The 18,914-nt window shown below is 33.7% G+C and overlaps 1 protein-coding gene across 1 annotated transcript; it reads left to right on the plus strand.

Annotated features, from left to right (window-relative positions):
- Nucleotides 1-1,489: 1,489 nt before the first annotated feature.
- LOC105633503 (formin-like protein 13) lies at nt 1,490-16,267 on the plus strand. Its single transcript, XM_089724917.1, has 18 exons — nt 1,490-1,981; nt 2,521-3,227; nt 4,104-4,325; nt 4,433-5,760; nt 5,872-5,995; nt 6,889-6,960; nt 8,305-8,403; nt 8,544-8,585; nt 10,418-10,498; nt 10,583-10,633; nt 10,740-10,821; nt 11,765-11,859; nt 13,402-13,473; nt 13,558-13,674; nt 14,527-14,595; nt 14,695-14,761; nt 15,566-15,937; nt 16,062-16,267. The coding sequence occupies exons 1-17, from the start codon at nt 1,909-1,911 to the stop codon at nt 15,739-15,741; spliced, it is 3,477 nt and encodes a 1,158-aa protein (XP_089581043.1). The 5' UTR covers nt 1,490-1,908; the 3' UTR covers nt 15,742-15,937; nt 16,062-16,267.
- Nucleotides 16,268-18,914: the final 2,647 nt, after the last annotated feature.

Here is an 18,914-nt window from a genome sequence, read left to right on the forward strand (position 1 = left end):
ACAGCAGGTAAGACCATGATAATATCATAATGTGTAATATACGGTTCATGTAAAGGAGTTATGAGAGAAGTAGATTAATTATGTCTATGAGTTAGAAGTTCATTCGTTGCTACAAAGAGACATTCATGTTAAAATTTACTGATTCTATGAGTATCAATGCTTTATGAAATTGGTATTTGAAGTTAGTTGCCATCGTACTTTGTTTAGTATGTGAATTATGAGAACCACTGAGTTTTATACTCAGCGCGTCGATTTTCATCACGCGCAGGTTGAAGATCGTGGTTGCTACTTGAAGACTTGAGGAGTCCTATCAAAGCAGAAGTGCTTAATTTGGTCATAATAGATTGAGAGATGTAGAATTAAGATTTATGGCATGTATTAAGAGTTATGGCATGTATAATTCTTTTATTGTTAGAGCTTATGTGATTGTAAAAATAAGTGAAACATGTAATTATTTTGGTGTAAGTAGTTGGTGATAAGAATAATATTTATGAAATGATTGAAGATGAAATAGTTTACTGTAGTTGATATGATTAGGTCATGAAAACTTGATATAGATTCTGAATGAAATTAATTGCTAGATATTAAATGCTTTTGAGGATTTATATAATTATGTAAAGATATATAGATAAAGGGTTATTGTGTTATGATGATTCTTGGAGATGTTGGAAGTTTAGAGTGTAATTGGGAGTGTTTATATTCATATTTTGCATACAGTATGCTATCCGCATGACAAGATACAAGTGCAACCAGATTGTAGCGTCTCGGCTCGGTTCATTCGGGTTAACGGATGGACCGGGAAGGGGTGTTACAGTAAACATATATAAATCTAATAGGATACAAAATCTAAATGGAGTACATGAATATGATGTAAGTTAATATTACATGTAATTTATTTATATTAAATCTATCTCTTTCCTTCTTGAAAATATTTAATTTTAGTATCCATAAGTTAATTTCATTTTATTCATGATAGTCAATAAAACAAAATAAATTCTTATTTTTTAATGGCATTAATTTGTGAGAAAAAGAAAATTAAATCATTTACATTTGGATTTCATAAGCAAAACTATAATTAAGTTAATATAACGTTAACTAGTGTATAGTAAATGAGGAAAGTCGTTAGAAAGTTAGTTTAAATTTTAATAAATTGAATTTAATTTTGCCAGCTGGTTTAACAAATGAGACGAGTTTAATATTACGAAGAAATAATATTTTTTTTTAATAATTATGAAGGAGCTGAACTTAAATTTAAAATTTCAAACTGTAGTTTGGATATACTTTTATGATTTATCATGTCGAATAGCTAAATTTAACTTATTTAATGCACTATTTTAATTTTATATTATATATGTCAACGAACAAAAAATCCAAATAATAATAAATCTCAAAGGTGAAAAAAAAAATGATATGGTTAATATAAAAGCCAAAAAGAAAAATGAAAGAAATAAAAGAAGGAAAAGCAACTTTATCCATTATCTTATTATTTCTTTTTATTTTTAAAAAACCTATTTACCAAATACCCTCAAGCAAAGAGCAAGCATGTCGGTCGTTAATGGCGTCCACGTCACGGTACCCGCTACATGGAGCAGGTAGGCGACAATGAAAATGAAACGGAAATGAAATCCCAGTAGCTGACATATACCGATTTTGGGTGCTCACAGGTCACAGCGAAACAAACAAACAAACGATCTAATCGATTCGAATAATCTGTTTCTGTATCTAACAAACTTCAACGGTTTTTTGAGCTGAAACCTAAGTTTGAACTGAAAACAACAGAAGTATCAAATTTGATATTGTACCAAATCAAACAAACTCCTTGATCATAGAAAAGGTTCTGTTGCAATTGATTGGAAGTTGAAAAACTGGTTAGTTTTGGAGTGTTAGATTATTATATTTGAATGAAATATGTCGTTGTTTCGTAAATTGTTCTATAGGAAGCCACCAGATGGTCTGCTCGAGATCTGCGAGCGTGTTTACGGTGCGTTTTTTTCTTTCTTTCATTTTTGGAAGTAGGGATTGCAAATTTGAATTGAATTGCCTTATTCGACTGTGTTTGTCGTTTTGTTTTTGGCTGTATGTTTTGATAGAGAATGAAAGCAAAGTGGAGAAAGTGTCGTGAAACTGTGTTGGAGAGTGTTTCAAATAATTGAATTGCTGGATTTTGTTGCCTAATTGCATACGGGTTCTTTTAAAGTCTCCTTTTTGCATAATAAGAGGCAACAATGATCTTGGCTCGACTGTGTAAAGTGTAATAGGAAAGAATAACTTGATCTTTTTTAAGCATATGCTATGTACTGCTCTCCTTTTTTTGTTAATGATATGCGTAGCGTACTTACTAAAGTCGGACATCTTGGTATCTTGAATAAGGAGGGAAAGGGCAATTTGAAACTAAAAAATGTTTTGATTGGCATTTGAGGTTTTTGGAAACACTAATTGGGTTTCTTTCTTTTAGTTTAAAGATTCTATTTAAACTTTAATTCATGACTAACAAGCTATATATTCTGTATAAATAAATAGTCTTCGATTACTGTTTTACCGTCGATGCTTGGCAAGAAGAGAATTATACGAGCTATATGAGTGGAATAGTTGGTCAACTTAAAGAGCACTTCCCTGATGCTTCGTTCTTGGTGTTCAATTTCCGTGAGGGAGAGAAACAAAGTCAGCTGTCTGACATTATGTCTGAATATAATATGACTATCATGGAGTACCCTCGGCAATATGAAGGTTGCCCATTGCTCAGAATGGAGGTGATCCATCATTTTCTAAGATCGGGTGAAAGTTGGCTTTCACTTGGCGTACAAAATTTGCTTCTAATGCACTGTGAACGGGGTGGTTGGCCTGTTTTGGCTTTCATGCTGGCTGCACTATTGCTTTACAGAAAGCAATTCAGTGGAGAGCATAAGACTCTCGACATGATTTACAGACAGGCTCCTCGTGAGCTTTTGCAGTTGCTTCAACCGCTGAATCCCATCCCTTCTCAACTCAGGTATCTACAATATGTTTCAAGGAGGAATGTGGCTTCAGAGTGGCCTCCATTGGAGAGAGCTCTTACATTGGAGTGCATTATTCTAAGATTTATTCCTGATTTCGATGGAGAAGGGGGCTGCCGTCCTGTATTTCGAATATATGGACACGGTCTTTCATATCAAACTACCAATGATGTGTGCTCTACTCCTAGGAACTCAACTCCTAGGAAAGGGGAAACTGTCCGGAATTATAAGCAGGTAATTTCATATCCTCTTCACTTAGTGGTTATATGCTTCTTTTTTTTTTTTACTTGTTTTTTTATTGGCAGTATTTTCAATTCATGTGGATAGACAGAGTCTTACTTTCATTGATTTAACTCGTCGTTGTCTTTAAGATTGTCATGTTATGCATTGTGTGATGATTGGTTTGGGGTAGATAATGTGGCTTATTAACACATGAGTCTCAAAGCAACCACAAAAAGACGGATAGAGAAGAGAGAGAGAGAGAGAGAGAGAGAGAGTGGGAGAAGGACATAACTGAGACTCTCAAGCAACTTATTATGAACTGAAGTAGCCTCACAGTTTTTTAACTGTAAACTATGCAATTTTCAGCTTCTCTAATGCCACTAGATAACTGCCTCAGTAGTTATCAGATTGAAAGAATCCAAAATATCATGATAAAAGGCTGAAGGAATTTTCATGGGCAATGTTAAATAACTAAGAAACTGTCATTGTGGAGGTTCAGAATATCTTACTTTTTACTTTAAGTTAGCACAGAATTTCAAGAATATGGTTAAGGTTTACCTAAATCATATATTTCTATTTGTTTTCTAGAAGGTGAAGCCTAGAGTATGTTCATATGGGGGGGGGGGGGGGGGGGGGTGATATGAGAGTGTGTGACTTCGCTCTTACGAGGTTTCAGTTAGTAGGGAGCTTGATTTGCTGCATTTTGCCTCGTTCTTGTGATTCCAATGTTTTTAGAGATTTTGGTTTTATATTTTAATTGTGAGGTCACTTTTCTTATTGGTGTCAGGTAATACTTTTCTTTTTCAATGTATTTTCTTCCATAAGCACCTAGATATTGTTCTTTTTTTCAAATATATGATTTTTGTACCCTTTTCTATCTTACTGCAGACAGAATGCGAACTAGTTAAAATTGACATAAATTGCCATGTACAAGGTGATGTTGTGCTTGAGTGTATCAGTGTAAATGATGATATGGAACATGAACAGATGATGTTTCGAGCTGTGTTTAACACAGCTTTTATTAGGTCAAACATTTTGATACTTAACCGTGACGAAATTGACATATTGTGGGATACTAAGGATCAATTTCCAAAGGACTTCAGAGCAGAGGTATAATTCTTGGTCGTGTGTGATTTGGCAAAGTAATGTTTTTTCTTTTCTTAAATGTGTATGCGTGCATTTTTTCTTCTAATGTGAAGTGCATTATCTTGGTGAAGGTTCTTTTCTCAGAGACGAATGCTGCTGATGCTGTTGTTTCAGTAGATTTCTCTGGTTTTGAGGAAAAGGAAGGTCTACCAGTGGAAGCATTTGCTAAAGTTCAAGAGATTTTTAGCTCAGTCGACTGGTCAGATTCCAAAACAGGTGTTGCACTTAATGTGCTTCAACAAATCAGTGCATCAAATGTTGTCCAGGAAAATTTTGACACTGATTTGCTACTTAGTGTACAACTTAGCCCTCGAAACCCTCAAAGCCCTAGAAGCCCTCGAAGACTGGATATGAGTCCTAGAATGCGTCAGGACAGAAAGAAGCGCATGATCTTGGATAGTGGCATGAAGAACTCCATGTTTCCAGCACAAAAGATTGAGTCCAAACACTTGCCAAAATCATCTCCAGGTGCTGATGTGGTTGATGAGGCTGAATACAAAGACTTTCTAGTTTCCAGACTATCTGATCTTATGCGTCAAAAGTTACCTCAATCGCCCTTAGGTTCTGGCATTAATCCTTTCTCACGTGATGATACCTTGTGTGAAGCTGCTGAGTTCACTCATGAGATAATATCTAGAGCTGCCTCAAATCAAACCTTGTCAGTTCCACCTGAAACTGAACCTGTCATGAGCACTAGTGCCTCAAAAATTCTTCCAACTTCACCATCCCATCCTCATCATCTTTCTGGTTTAGAGCCAACGGATCCTTCTTCTGCCAAAAAGCCTGAATCTTTTTTAGGGGGCAAAGATCAGGTGCCATCAACCAGCATCCAACCTGCTTTAGATACTCTCTCAACTTTGCCACTGCCTCCAACTCCTCCCTTGAAACCACCAACACCTCCTCCGGTGCCATCTTTGAGGGACCACCCCACCACTAAAGCTGGACCTCCAATGCCACCACCTCCTCCAACCCCACCTTTGAAGGAAACCGGTGCTATTAGTGCCAGACCTCGTCCAACCCCACCCCCTCCTCTTCATCCAGAGCCAGATGCTAATCTACCTATTTCATCTGCAATGCCACCGCCCCCACCATCTCCATCCATTTTGTCATCCAATGCCTCTGGTGTTCCTTCTGCACCCCCTCCTCCCCTCCCTTCTGTTAAAGGTACTTCAAAGATGGGCAATAATGTAGATAATAATTCTCAACCTCCATCTCCTGCACCACCAACTCCTGCTCCACCATTCAGTTCTCCCTCTAGCACCAAGGGACGCTTATCTCGTACTATATCTTCAAGAAGTAATCAAACCAAAAAGCTGAAGCCATTGCATTGGTTGAAATTAACAAGAGCTGTTCAAGGAAGCTTATGGGCAGAGGCACAAAAATCTGGTGAAGCCTCCAAGTATGTTCATCCAAAGAGATTTTGTAAATCCGTTAGAATATGCTTTCAGTATTTTTTTTTTTTTTTTTTTTTTTTTTTTTGATTATGATATACTCTGTCTTCATCTCCTAGGGCTCCGGAGATTGACCTGTCAGAGCTTGAGAATCTATTTTCAGCATCGGTTCCAAATTCAGATCACGGAAGGAAGTCAAGGATCCATAGCTCACGTGGACGTAAAGCTGAAAAAGTGCAATTGGTAACCTAATATTCACTTCCTAGTTTATGCAGTATATGCTTTTTGTTACTTGAAATTGCTGCATGTCTATGTTTTACTTCTAGTGCTCATACCACCATTTGAGTTTTCTTTCTTGTGCCAGTCATTCTAAATCGACTGTTTTTAGTTATTTCTTCGTTCTTTATAATTTATGTAACCAATTGTGCCTCCTTATCTGTGCTATAATTATAAGTAATATCTTCTTTGCTGTTTGTTAACAATTAATTAAGTACTGAAATAAATTTCAGAATGATTGTAAAAGACAATAATATTTCTGGTATGTACTCCATAGATCATGTTGAATTGTTTGTGAAGTAGTACCTTTATGTGGGTGTGTGTAAATCTTCCAACTATGGAAGAATAGTCAATGGGGTTAAAGTGTTTTAATGTATTTTAGCCTGCAACAACCTAATCTAATTGAGAGCATCCTTAACTGATTTGTTGTCACTAAAATAGGAAACAGCCCTCTCTAGTTTTTTCTCATCTCCAATGTTACTTATCCAACATCTGTAGAATCCTGTCTCAATCCAAAACTAATGGAAAATTTGTACCTCTTGTATAACCATTGGTGTCATCATTAAGTCTTCAAACTTTCGAGTTTTCCATGATTGTTTTCCTCCATATTTGTTTCTGTACCTGTAGAAGTCGTCTTTGCCTTACTGATGATGGTTTGGTTTCCAAATTTTGATATATGTAACAAATCTGAAACATCTTGAGATTATCTTGATCCTCTTTATTTATGTTTTTTGTTGGGAGTTTGTAACTTCTGGCTGAGTTGAGTTACTTATGGTAGACTAGTATGTTTCATGTATCATGTGAGAGGCAGATTTGTTTGTATTTTTGTATTATTCTTTATTTGATATTCTTTTTTGCAGATTGAGCACAGACGAGCATATAATTGTGAAATTATGCTTTCAAAAGTGAAGGTGCCTCTGAACGAATTAATGGTAAGCTAATGCACCATTTAGAGCTTTGCTAGTGTGTGTTTTCAACATTATCATTATAGATTTGGCTCCATTTCTAACTTAAATTAATCTAGAGTTGAACTTAGTATCCTATTTTAAGTGATATTTATTTTGTAATTGCTGTAGGCAAATCCTTTTTTATATACTGGTGAAGTATACTACTTACATGGACCATTCTTGCCTCAATACTTCCTTAATTACCCTGCCTCAATTTAACACAGCATATACACTTTTATATGCTCAAAAAAAAAAAAAAATCAGGTTCATATAAAACCAGATTTCATTTATACATGTGAGTTCCTGCAGTGAGCTGGGTGTGGAGTTTGCAACATAAGGATGTCAGGGTTTAAAATTATAGCAGAAAGTGTTTATTGCCTATGGATCAGCTGTGGCTTGAGTAGGTTTTGGCTTCAAGAGCTGAAAGTCATATACTGTGCAAATTGTAGTTGCAGACTTCTGTTGGCAAAGACCATGATTTTCTTTTTTCTCATCTGGTTTGAAAATTCTAGGTGCTTTGGTTAATGGACACAAGGTGAGGGAAGTAGGACTATGAAAATAAGATTTATAATAGCTGAGAGAGTGATAAAATAGACAAATTTGGTTTGAAAATCATAGCTGCGAAAAGAAAAAGAGAGAGAGTAGAAGGGTTCTGAAAGCTTAAAAAGAAGAATAATTTGTCTTGGAAAAAAAAGATATTTTCTAATTTGATTTTTTTAGGTTTGCTTTCCGTGCCCTAGTTTAGTTCTTTCCTTTTCCCCCCTTTCTCCTGTTCGTTTTTCTCTTTGCTTTTCAATATTTTTCCTAAAACAACGAAAGTTCTGGACCTTGTATCAGTTCTCAAGTATTTGGTTCTTATTTAAGTTTTGTAATTATTTCAGTTTCTTTAATTACAATAAGTTCACTTGTAAATTCCACAACTCTATCTGCTGTTTGCTTATGCTTAACTACTCAAAAAGGATTCAATTTGCTTGTGGTATTTTACTTCCTCACTTAATGCTTCCTCCTCCTTTCCTGTCTCCACCCTCTGCTTTCTTTTTCCCACTAGAGAAAAATAAAAACCTGTCCAAGACCAGACATATGCACAGAGATTTTGATAATTTTATATTTCTTCTGGTGTCTATTCTTTCTAAGCTAGAAATTATTTCCATGAACTCGTAGTCTCTTATTGTGAAGGTTTTGATGTCCTCGGACTCTTCTGGAACATATTATTGGATCATGAAATGATTTTATTCAAACTTTTTGCACGTTATCAGTTCTAGTTATAACATACTAACGAGTAATGCTTCAGAACCTGTTATCTCAACCTAACCTATGGTACATTTACAGAGTTCGGTGCTTGCTCTTGAGGATTCGGCATTAGATGTAGATCAGGTTGACAACCTTATAAAATTTTGTCCAACAAAAGAGGAGATGGAACTTCTTAAGGTGAACTGGTTTTGGATGTAACATCGTGTTTCATTCTATGTAATTCTTGCTTTACTATTTATATTGTGCCCTGGTAATAGTCAGTAGCACCAATACTCTTAAACTATTTCAGTCAATTGTGTCTTGCAATCTTTGTTCAGGGCTACACTGGAGAAAAGGAAAAATTAGGAAAATGTGAACAGGTTCGTACTACTTCATTTCTGCTTGGTAGTTCCTCTTAAAAATTAAGGATTGTTATTGAAATCTAATGTTACATGTGCAAAAGTCTTTTTAATGTTTGAAATATTGTTGCTTAATAAGGTTAGCGTTTAGGGGATATGGAATCTAATGAAGTTTTAAATATATGAGCAATGGCTACAGTCTGTTAATAAGCCAAGCTTTGGTTAGCTTAGGCTTTTGTTTCAGAAAAGAACTGTAGTTAGGCTTGAGCATAGCTCATTTGTCAAATGAATCAAGTCAAGCCAAGCCAAGCCAATCCAATCCAAGAACAATGGTTCAGGCGGCAAAGTTAGTCTTAATAAACTGCTTGCAAACAAAATTATTCACGCATTTATTTGAAGAACAACATATTTATTTTAAAAATCTTAATATGCTTACCAGTACTTTTTTCATAATTTTATAAAATATAAGAAAAATCTAAATATTATATTTATCCGTTACAAGAGTTGGAAAAAAATGTAGTTTCTATATGGTTTTATTTTAATGAAGAATTTCATATAATTTTCTCAAGATGTATGTTTGAAATGAAAATATATAGGTCATGAAAAAAGAAGGGAAGTAGAATATGCCATTGAGTACAAGGAGTTCTATAGAACTCAAGAAACAAGTAAAAAGGAGAACATAAACTCTGATAAAGCAAACAAACCTACATGAACCTTTCTTCTCACTCATTTGGAAGCTGGTACTTATTCCCTCAAAAGCATTTCATCTTCATAATTCTTAGGGTTATGAAGTTGGGCTAAAATTTAATTGTAAGGGCCATTTAACAGGCTTAGGTTAAAGGATGAGTTTTACTACCTTCCACTTTGTGATTTCTTTACCCTACTAGATAAAATTACTTTTCTTATAGAAAGGGTATTCTCAAGTGAAATATATAGATTTAAATAATGATCACAGCCATGATCATGGCCCTGGTCCTGTGTTATTTGTAGAAACTAATGCATGATATTTGTAGATATATCATAAATGTAACTAACAATCCAAGTTTCCAGATCTTTCCCATTTTAGACCTTTGAAAGAAGAAAGAGGATGGGGCACGCTACTGCTAAAGATAGAATGTTATATTGTTTCTCTTTCTCTCTCTCTCTCTCTCTCTTTGTTTCCGAATCTCTTTTAGCTCTATTTCTAAATGGCATTTAAACTTTTTAGAGCTCAAGTATATAATGTCTTCCATTTAATTTTGTATTTGGATTGTCACCTTTAGGCTTTGGTGAAATGATAAAGTTACACCACTTGTGACTTAGAGGTTATGGATTTCGGCCATGAAAATAGCCTCTCTGTAAAAACAGAGGGAAGACTGCATACATCAATCCTCCCCAGAGCCCATAATGTGGGATGCTTTGTACACTGCATCATTTTTTTTATCATCAACCCCAAATTGTTTCTTTTTTAAAAAAAAATATTAAAGTTTTCTAATAATTTAGTACTTTGTAACTACACATTCATCTCTTTTTGACAATATATTTTTGCCCTAAAATATTTCTATGACTTTTTATTTCACTCTAAATTTTTAGATATACAAGATCGTTACTATTAGTTAAATTTTCATCTAAAATAGCAATAGCTCTGTTATTTAAAACCCCATATGGGCTTAAACCACCAAATTCCTGCAACCAATCCCTATGTAGACACTAACATCAAATACGCATTTGCAAATTTAAGGAACAACTCAAATTACAAGGTTGGAAATTCAAATCAGATGCAAATTTGAGATGAATGCTACAGTAATTCATGTGTATTGTATTATTTATGATTCTTTCTGATTAATACATGTGTTTATGGATCTTTTTGGCAGTTTTTCTTAGAGTTAATGCAAGTTCCCAGAGTAGAATCTAAGCTCAGAGTCTTCTCATTTAAGATGCAGTTTCATTCCCAGGTTAGGAGATGTATAGAGTTTCTGCTTGCTAATTATCCTGTGTTGTGTGAAATATGGATCTGTCACTTCTTATTTGCTATTTAGGTTTCTGACCTTAGAAAGAGCCTGAATGTGGTGAACTCTACCGCAGAAGAGGCAAGTTATACTGTATTACATTCTCTTTCTCTTTTTCCCCCTAACCCATACTGGTGATTAGTCATATGTTTGTGGCATCCAATAACACTGTCAATGCTGTTTTCAGATCAGGAATTCTGCCAAACTGAAAAGAATCATGCAGACTATTCTTTCACTAGGAAATGCTTTAAACCAGGGAACTGCTAGGGGTAAGTCAAATTTTTATCAGTGTTGTCTTTCTACCATGAAGTTCCTTGTATTGCAGATTCATTAAATTCCTAATGCACTCATCAAGAGAAACTACACTGATTGTAAATATTAGATTAAGGAGCTCCTTGTTTGCCTGAAAAATTTTAAAGACAACTACATTTACTGAGAAACTTGGGTGACGAATTATTTGCTCTGCATTGTCCTCTGAAAAGCAATTCCTAGTAAATGGTGGAAATATGACAACTATTCTACTTTGTGCCTGAATTACTTGACCTCCAATCTTGAATCACTTGAGGTGCCCTAAGATGCCAAACAAATTTCATGTTACTGGTCTCTATAGATCTTGACAGTTTTCCACACAAACCTTTCAGGCTTAAAATATTTCCTGTTACAGAGTTCATCTGGCATTATGTAACAAGATTTTGGGGGGCAGATACTGTTACGTGTATTTGATTTCAAAATCACCCTGAAACAGCATCTTATAGGCAGGAATGTCAATGAAATTCACCCCAAGTGACAAACAGTGTTGCCACCCCAATGGTTCCTCGTCAGCCTTTTCTTTTAAATTTATTCTTGTCCTTTTTCTTAGCAGCACGCCTATTGTTTCAAGATACTTTAAAAGGTAATTATTGTATTGTTATGTTGCAAATGAGTTCATTCTTGTTTTCAATGTTGATTTTGACTCATTTTGCTAAATTTGTGAAGAAATTCACATTAGTGGTGACCAATCTTTGGTTTTGTGACACTGCAGCCTTTCAGTCATAGTTTCTGAGTCCTTATGTGATATTTATTCAAAGCCGCTTTTGAATTAATGTACATCTATTTGATGCCACCTTGCATATTTTTCATGTTGTGGGACCTGGCATTTTCAATTAGCACAATGTTTTCCTGTTCTTTCAATTCAATTTCTTCCTTCCATTATTGAGTTGCAATTTCTTTTAGGCTCTGCTGTTGGATTTAGGTTGGATAGCCTCCTTAAACTAACTGAGACGCGGGCAAGGAACAACAAGATGACTCTCATGCATTATCTTTGTAAGGTAAAAGTTTTTACTTATCTGTGGTGAATATCTTGTGCAGATGGGTTCTTCTTTATACTGAATTTAAGAATCTATGGGAACTGCGAGTAAGTTCTTGACATGTGAATAAGTACAAACCTTGGTGCCACGGTAGGGTTGCTCCTTTTTTTTGTAGGGTCACCAGTTTGGTTTGTGGAAATAGCCTTTTTCGAGGGAAAAAAAGAGAGGAAAAATATGGGAGAGGTGTCATAAAATAAAAATGATGACCTTGTGCATTAGAGATGTCCTAAAAATCCTGATATATGTGTACATGTCATTAATTCGCGTGATTGATATTTGCCATGACAATATGTAGATCCGTGACTTAGCTTTTTTCTATGTTTATTTATTCAATACCTTTGCATATTCATTCATACATGCAAAATGTGAATGTGAATGTGAATGTGAATGTGTAACTGGATACGTTTGCGCGCGCACATACACACACACACAAACACACACACACAGCATGAGGAATTTAATTCAGTAAGTTCTATTGAAGTATGAGCACATCATCAATTGCACTTGGAACAGAACCGACAGGTTGTGTCTTTACTCCCTCAGGGGCCCATTGAATTGAACTTATCCAATCATTGTTCTGCAGTCCTTTCTTTGCAGTCCTTTATCAATTGGTCCTTTCTGCATCCATTTATTTTTCTTACTTGGCTAATTCAGAAGAACATGTGCATAGTATTTTACTTTAGCTATGTACATACTTATATCTGAAGCTTCCTTATTGTGACCCTCTCTTTTTGCATTGACTGGTGAATTTGATGGTCTTCCATAATGTATAGAAGTAGTGATTTTGGCACTACTTATTTCCTTTTCAACCCACCAATCTGAACAAGCTTAGTAGAAAATGCTGAATAGTCAAGGAATTTGTCCATATAATAATTTGTAGTTCAAATATGGATCTCGAAATTGATGAGGAGCTAGACTCAGTTTTGCAGTGGTCAAAAAACATAAGTGCACTAGACCTTTTCTACAAGGCATCTAGGGAATTAATTAGGGAAAAGGAAAGAAGAATGTGGTTTTTAGTTTGAGGAATAATGATATCCTATAATAGAATTTTTAAGATATGGCTCTGGATGAAGAAATCTATGGAAAAAGATGAAATAAAATGATATGGGGACTAGCAATAAGGATAAGCATCCTGTATTTAGAAAGTATCTTCATACGCCTATTTGGATTTCTTGATATCTTTTTATTTAAAATCCATGTCCATTAAATGGAAGGAAAGCCCATTGCAAAATCTTGTGGAGTCTTAATATCAGAGATGCAATAAGTTCCTTTCATTTTATGCCTTTTATTGTTATTTTTCTTTATCTTTTTATTCTTTTGGTAGGGTTAGTCTTTACCTATTTTACACGACCATAACTCATAAGACATGGCTTCGTATCATTTTAGAAGAAGTCCTTCATTGGTGAACTTTAGGAAGCAAAGTTCATGCTATGTTTTGGGTAATATTGCCATGAGGATTTCCATTGAAGTATGCAAACCTTTATTCTGATTGATATGCTATAGGTGCTTGCTGACAAACTACCGGAACTTCTAGATTTTTCAAAAGACCTCCCCAGTTTGGAACCCGCATCAAAGGTATTATTATTTTTTTGTATTGCATTCTAAGAAAATTAGATGAGAAGAGAGTATCTCGTGACTGAAACATGAGTTCCCACCCAGATACAATTGAAATTTTTGGCCGAGGAAATGCAAGCCATAAGCAAAGGGTTGGAAAAGGTTGTACAGGAACTTTCAATCTCTGAAAGTGATGGACCTGTGTCAGCAAATTTTCATAAGGTATTTTAAGCATATTAATTGTCTTATGCATATATGAAAAATGAATCTGTAACTTGCTAGTGCTTGTCGCGTGCAATGACTAGCGGCTTTCTCCCAATCTTAAAGGAAATTGCTTTTCTTAGATTAAGTCATAAATTGTTCTGCTCAAGTTATTTGCTTTCTGATTCCAATATTTGGAATTTATTTTCAATTATGCTACACTATTAGTTTAATATATTCACATCAAGCAACTAAACGTTGGCCTTGTATAAATAATCAGACATGGGCAATTCAGGCATGCACTTCCTCTGAGTAACAAGTATAAATTTGAGATGTATATGTATACATACTGTATAATGCAATAGAGTGTAATCAAGATTTATGAGATCAAGTAATGAATATTAGTTGATGATGGAAGTATTTGATCCCATGAAATAGCTTCTGGATTTACAATATTCTCCAATTTCTATAATGATTGATACAGTAAACTTGATCTGAATTGATACTAGAAGCAACTTCACACTAGAGCTGATATGGCTATTACAGATGTGAAATTAAGGACATACTTTTTTTTTCTTTCTTTTTAATTTTCAATTCTTTGAAGAGAATTATGAATCTGATTTAATTAATTTGAAAGAATGAAAAGCAGCAGTTACAAGGTATATATCAATATTATGCGGCTGAACAGAAAACGACATTCATCCAATAACAATCCCATCTTCCTTCATGCTACAAATGTTTGTCAACTTTTAGTCTTCAATTCTTGTGTGTGCATGTGCACGTACACGTCTGGGGTCATTATATAATGCGTTTACATCGGTGTTTGCATATGTTTATCTGTTTTCCTGATATGGTTTATCTTCTATTGCTCAGATTTTAAAGGAGTTTCTTCGTTTTGCTGAAGCTGAAGTGAGGTCTTTGGCATCCCTTTACTCTGGAGTGGTAGGTCTTATTTTTTTTTCTTTTGATATTTGTAACTGTGTGGTACTGTCTTGTCTTCATGTGAACCTTTATTTTGCCTGCACATTAATGTTAATACAGGGCAGAAATGTGGATGCATTGATTCTTTATTTTGGAGAAGATCCAGCACGTTGTCCCTTTGAACAAGGTAATTGTCAAGTAGAACGATCTATTACATAATTTTGTTGTCCCATTGACCTTTGTGTTGATAAAAGAAAACATGAGAGCTTATGTTTGTTAATTCGTATAATAATATGGTATCATTAGGATCTTGGGCTTAGAAGTGCAATTGAGTCAGCTGATACTTGTGCACTTGGACAACATGTTACTGATTATTTCCATTTGGCATTTGCTGGAGTTCAATCTGCTAAAGCACCTATTTCTGTATCTGATGTTTTGGTTAGAATCATGTTGGCATCCATTAATAACTTGTATTTCCAAAGCAACAAATTTTACTTTGTAGTCAAAGTGGCACATTTATTCTATCACTGGAACCTTAAAATTGACATGTGGATCAGAGAGAAGGGACCATCAGAAATTTGTTGATACAATAAAATTGCACATGAAGTTCTTTGCTATTTGAAATCAAATGTCAAAATCAGCTTCGTATTTGGGTGTTTGAAAGGTTGTTGATCCTTGAGAAAAAGCCTACCAGGATTTTTGCCAATTTTACTCTGTTATGTTAATATATCTGCTTGATGTCTCTTTCTCAATTGCCTCATTATCTGCTCACCGATCCTGTCTGTTGTGTTCACACACTCTAAAAACATTATGCATTATTGGATATGCTAAAAACTGATAAAAACTTCTGATTTCACTTCCTTTTTGAGTTCAGCTATTTACTTCCAAGTAGCCACATAAACAGTTCCTAATTTTGAAAATTGAATGTGACTTTTTTTAAAAGTATAATTACTATTTTTATTGTAATCTTTATCTAAAACTAATTCTGCAGTTGTTTCAACTATGCTCAATTTCGTGAGATTGTTTAACAAAGCCCATGATGAAAACTGCAAGCAGCTTGAGATAGAAATGAGAAAAGCAGCAGAAAGTGATAAATCAAAAATAGGTGTTTCACAGGGATCCGAAAGCTTGTTGAGTGCAACAATTGGAAGTGGTGATGTCAAGTGATTACTGTTTAAAGACGAATATCCTTCTAGGAAGAAATGCAGCTGGAATAGGGCATCAAACAACTAATACTAGGGGCTGGCACACGTGGATCTCATTGATATTGGTACAGGTCGTAGAGAAATATGTTGGCTTGTAGATTAAGCCCGCAATGTAGATATACAGTTACTCCAAGGTTGAATTTTCTTTCTTCTGAAAGGTGAGCATCTAATTCCAGGTGTGTTCAGCAAACATATATCTCAGGAGTGGATAATAATGCATCAAAGGGTTTTTCCACCCTTTTTTCGAATAATTACTAATCGTGACTATTGTTCTTTTTGTAGCTGACACGGTGTGAATCTGTGTGGTAATCGTCTCCGGTAAGCAACTTGTCAGATTTGTTGTTGTAGATAATTGATAACTTTGGGGATTTTCTCCCCCTTCCTTTGTTTTGTCCTCAGTTGGATTTTCTCATCTTGCACGAATTACTATTCTTTTGACTGCTGTACACAAAAATTCTTAAATTGTATATATCTCTTTCAGTAGGAAACTAATGCTTGCAACAGTAGTCTAATCTAATCTTATCAAGTCCACTATTTACCATTTTGGGGTCACATAGAAGATCTTTAATGGGAGATGACTGTAAAGATATTGAATTCCCAATTTTTCATATTAGGAGGCTCCTTATTTTTGAAATTGTGAAAAATTATGAAACAAAAACTCAATTATTAAGTCAAGTTAGTAAGGTAAAGACAAGCATAATCCTTCTCTGCAATTTTGTTTTCTATTCTTTGAAATTTAGCTGCTTTTTAGGAAGTCTAGTACTGATTGACTTTTGCAAGGAAGATGCTCCCAAACCCTTTTGGCTCTATGTTTCATAAAGGACGTACCAACTCTGTTTTTCTGCTTATATCATACATGTCCATATATGAATTTTCTACCAAATCCATTGAATAAGGAAGAATACGTCATCGTATTCTGTAAGACATGTCCTATGAGTTTCTGTTAACTTTCTACTCTTAAATTGGAGTTTTTTCCCCATGAGATATTGTTACGGAGAAAATATATGTTATAAATTTGTACTAGACAATACTGCAATTTAAGCAGGAGGGTGATCGGACTTGAGTCCAAGACCTGATGGTCTCAGGTCAAGCTTATCACTCAGACTAGACATTATTTGCTCTTAAATGGTAATTGATGAGCTCCATTTTCTATAATTATAGATCTTTTTTACTGATTATTTTTTTCAATTCAAGTTAATATTTTGATGTATGAGAAATACTATATTTTTTTATGATAACACATGATTTGGTTCCTAATTTGTCATATGTATCATATTGATTAATGAATATAAAAGATTCAGATTCCGGTTCCGGCAGATCTTATGATATTAATTTATGAAATTTAGATGATTAGTTCTTAAATGCACATTAGATCACTAACCTTTGCTAACCCTAACCCCTAACCCCTTCTTCTTATCTATGGTTGATTATTTATTTATTATAATAAACAATAAAATATGATAATTGCTAATTAATATGGATCAGTCCACAGAGCCAGATTTTGACTTTTGTAAAAATAATTTGACTGTTGTTAGTAAATTAAAATTTTTAAATAATTGTTTAAAACAATTGTGTGGGAAGTGTAAATGTGCAGAGTATTGGATCGTTGTTGACACGATTTTGTCGATAAGCCCAACGTGATTATCTATATTGTAATCACGTGACTTGAACTCTATTTTTATATTTCTTTTTCATGTTTAATTATTTCACATATTTATTTTAATATTTTCAAAATAATATTGAAAACAAAATTACAGTCTCCACTTATAATCAAATTACATAATTTATTTTTTTAGTCCCTTAAAGTTTTCATATTATTAATATTATTTTAAAATAATAAATAAAGACGATGAATTCATTATTAATTACATAGTGTTTGAAGCAATTCTTGAACAGGAATTCAATTCAATTTAATTATTTCAATAAATGAATTGAATTTTCACAATTCATAAACAATAATTTAATTCAATTAAATTTGTGCACATAAATTTTTCCAAATGTTATCTAATTATAGTTAGTTAATTGAATTAAGAAAGTCAAGCTGCAACAACTTTAGGAGAAAGCTCTAACCCTAATGACCATCCCTCATAATTAATTAGACCATATAATTATATAGGTCCCCTCTAATTAGGCAATAATCATATATCTCTATCATTACATATAGTATTAAAACGACTAATGCTTTGACAAAGTTAAACCACTTTTAGGTTAAAAAAAAACATCAATTCCCCCATTTGAAACGGAAAAAGGTAAAAAGAAAATATATTTAGGTTGTTTGGTTTAACAAATTTCACCTACCAAACTAGAAGGAATATAAATTATTTATTGTAGTTATTTTGGTACATCAATTATTTATTAGTTTTTGAATTATTTATTTTTAATTCATAAAATTGTGTGGCAAAAAAATTATAAATTAATGATTTGTGCTTTATTTATTTATCATTACTAATTTTAAAGTTAATTTTTAGCTGCGTTTAGATTTTAGAATTTAAATAAATCAATTTGTAAACTATGAACATCTCCATTAACGAAGAAAAGGAAATCAAATATAGTTCCCATCTCAATCAAATAGAAGAGATTAATTAAAAGTTAATCATCAATTAATTAATTATACCCCACAAGAAAAGCTTAATGGTAACTTAATCTACACAAAATCAATGTAAATGGACATTAGAATTGGAATATAAATCTATTTCTCATTATCATAAAATAAAGTATGCAATAAACATGAACTATAGTAGAAAATTTGTAAAATATCTATTCTTATGGGAGTATTAATTAATAGGAATCATGAAGAGCCATTGATTGACTTTTTTTTATTTATTTAGATACGTATTTTTATGTTTGGGCCAAAAAAATAATTAAATAAAATTCTCTCAAACACTTACTACTCTAAGTTTTATTTGTCATTATCTGTTAATTCTTAACCGATGTTAATTGTTTATACAGTGGTTTAAATCAAAAGTGTTTAGTACAAACAACAAGGTCTTAGGCATTGGTCATTAGTGATAAATTAACTTTAAGGGCAATTAGAAAGCTTTTCGAAAAGCTAATCTTTAGCCAAATTTAGGGTAATGAATTTGCATAATATAGTTCACTTGGCAATTGGCATAGCTCCTACTTCTGCAACAAATT

The sequence above is a fragment of the Jatropha curcas genome, chromosome 8, assembly GCF_041381405.1.
Source record: "Jatropha curcas cultivar XTBG-Jc1 chromosome 8, XTBG_Jcur_1.0, whole genome shotgun sequence".
Taxonomy (NCBI): Eukaryota; Viridiplantae; Streptophyta; class Magnoliopsida; order Malpighiales; family Euphorbiaceae; genus Jatropha; species Jatropha curcas.

Bases quoted from the DNA above. Each gene is read 5' to 3' on its own strand.
- LOC105633503 (XM_089724917.1), top strand. From the start codon at position 1,909: ATGTCGTTGTTTCGTAAATTGTTCTATAGGAAGCCACCAGATGGTCTG. The intron at 1,982-2,520 runs GTGCGTTTTTTT...ATAAATAAATAG, and splicing joins GATCTGCGAGCGTGTTTACG to TCTTCGATTACTGTTTTACC. The intron at 4,326-4,432 runs GTATAATTCTTG...ATCTTGGTGAAG, and splicing joins CAAAGGACTTCAGAGCAGAG to GTTCTTTTCTCAGAGACGAA.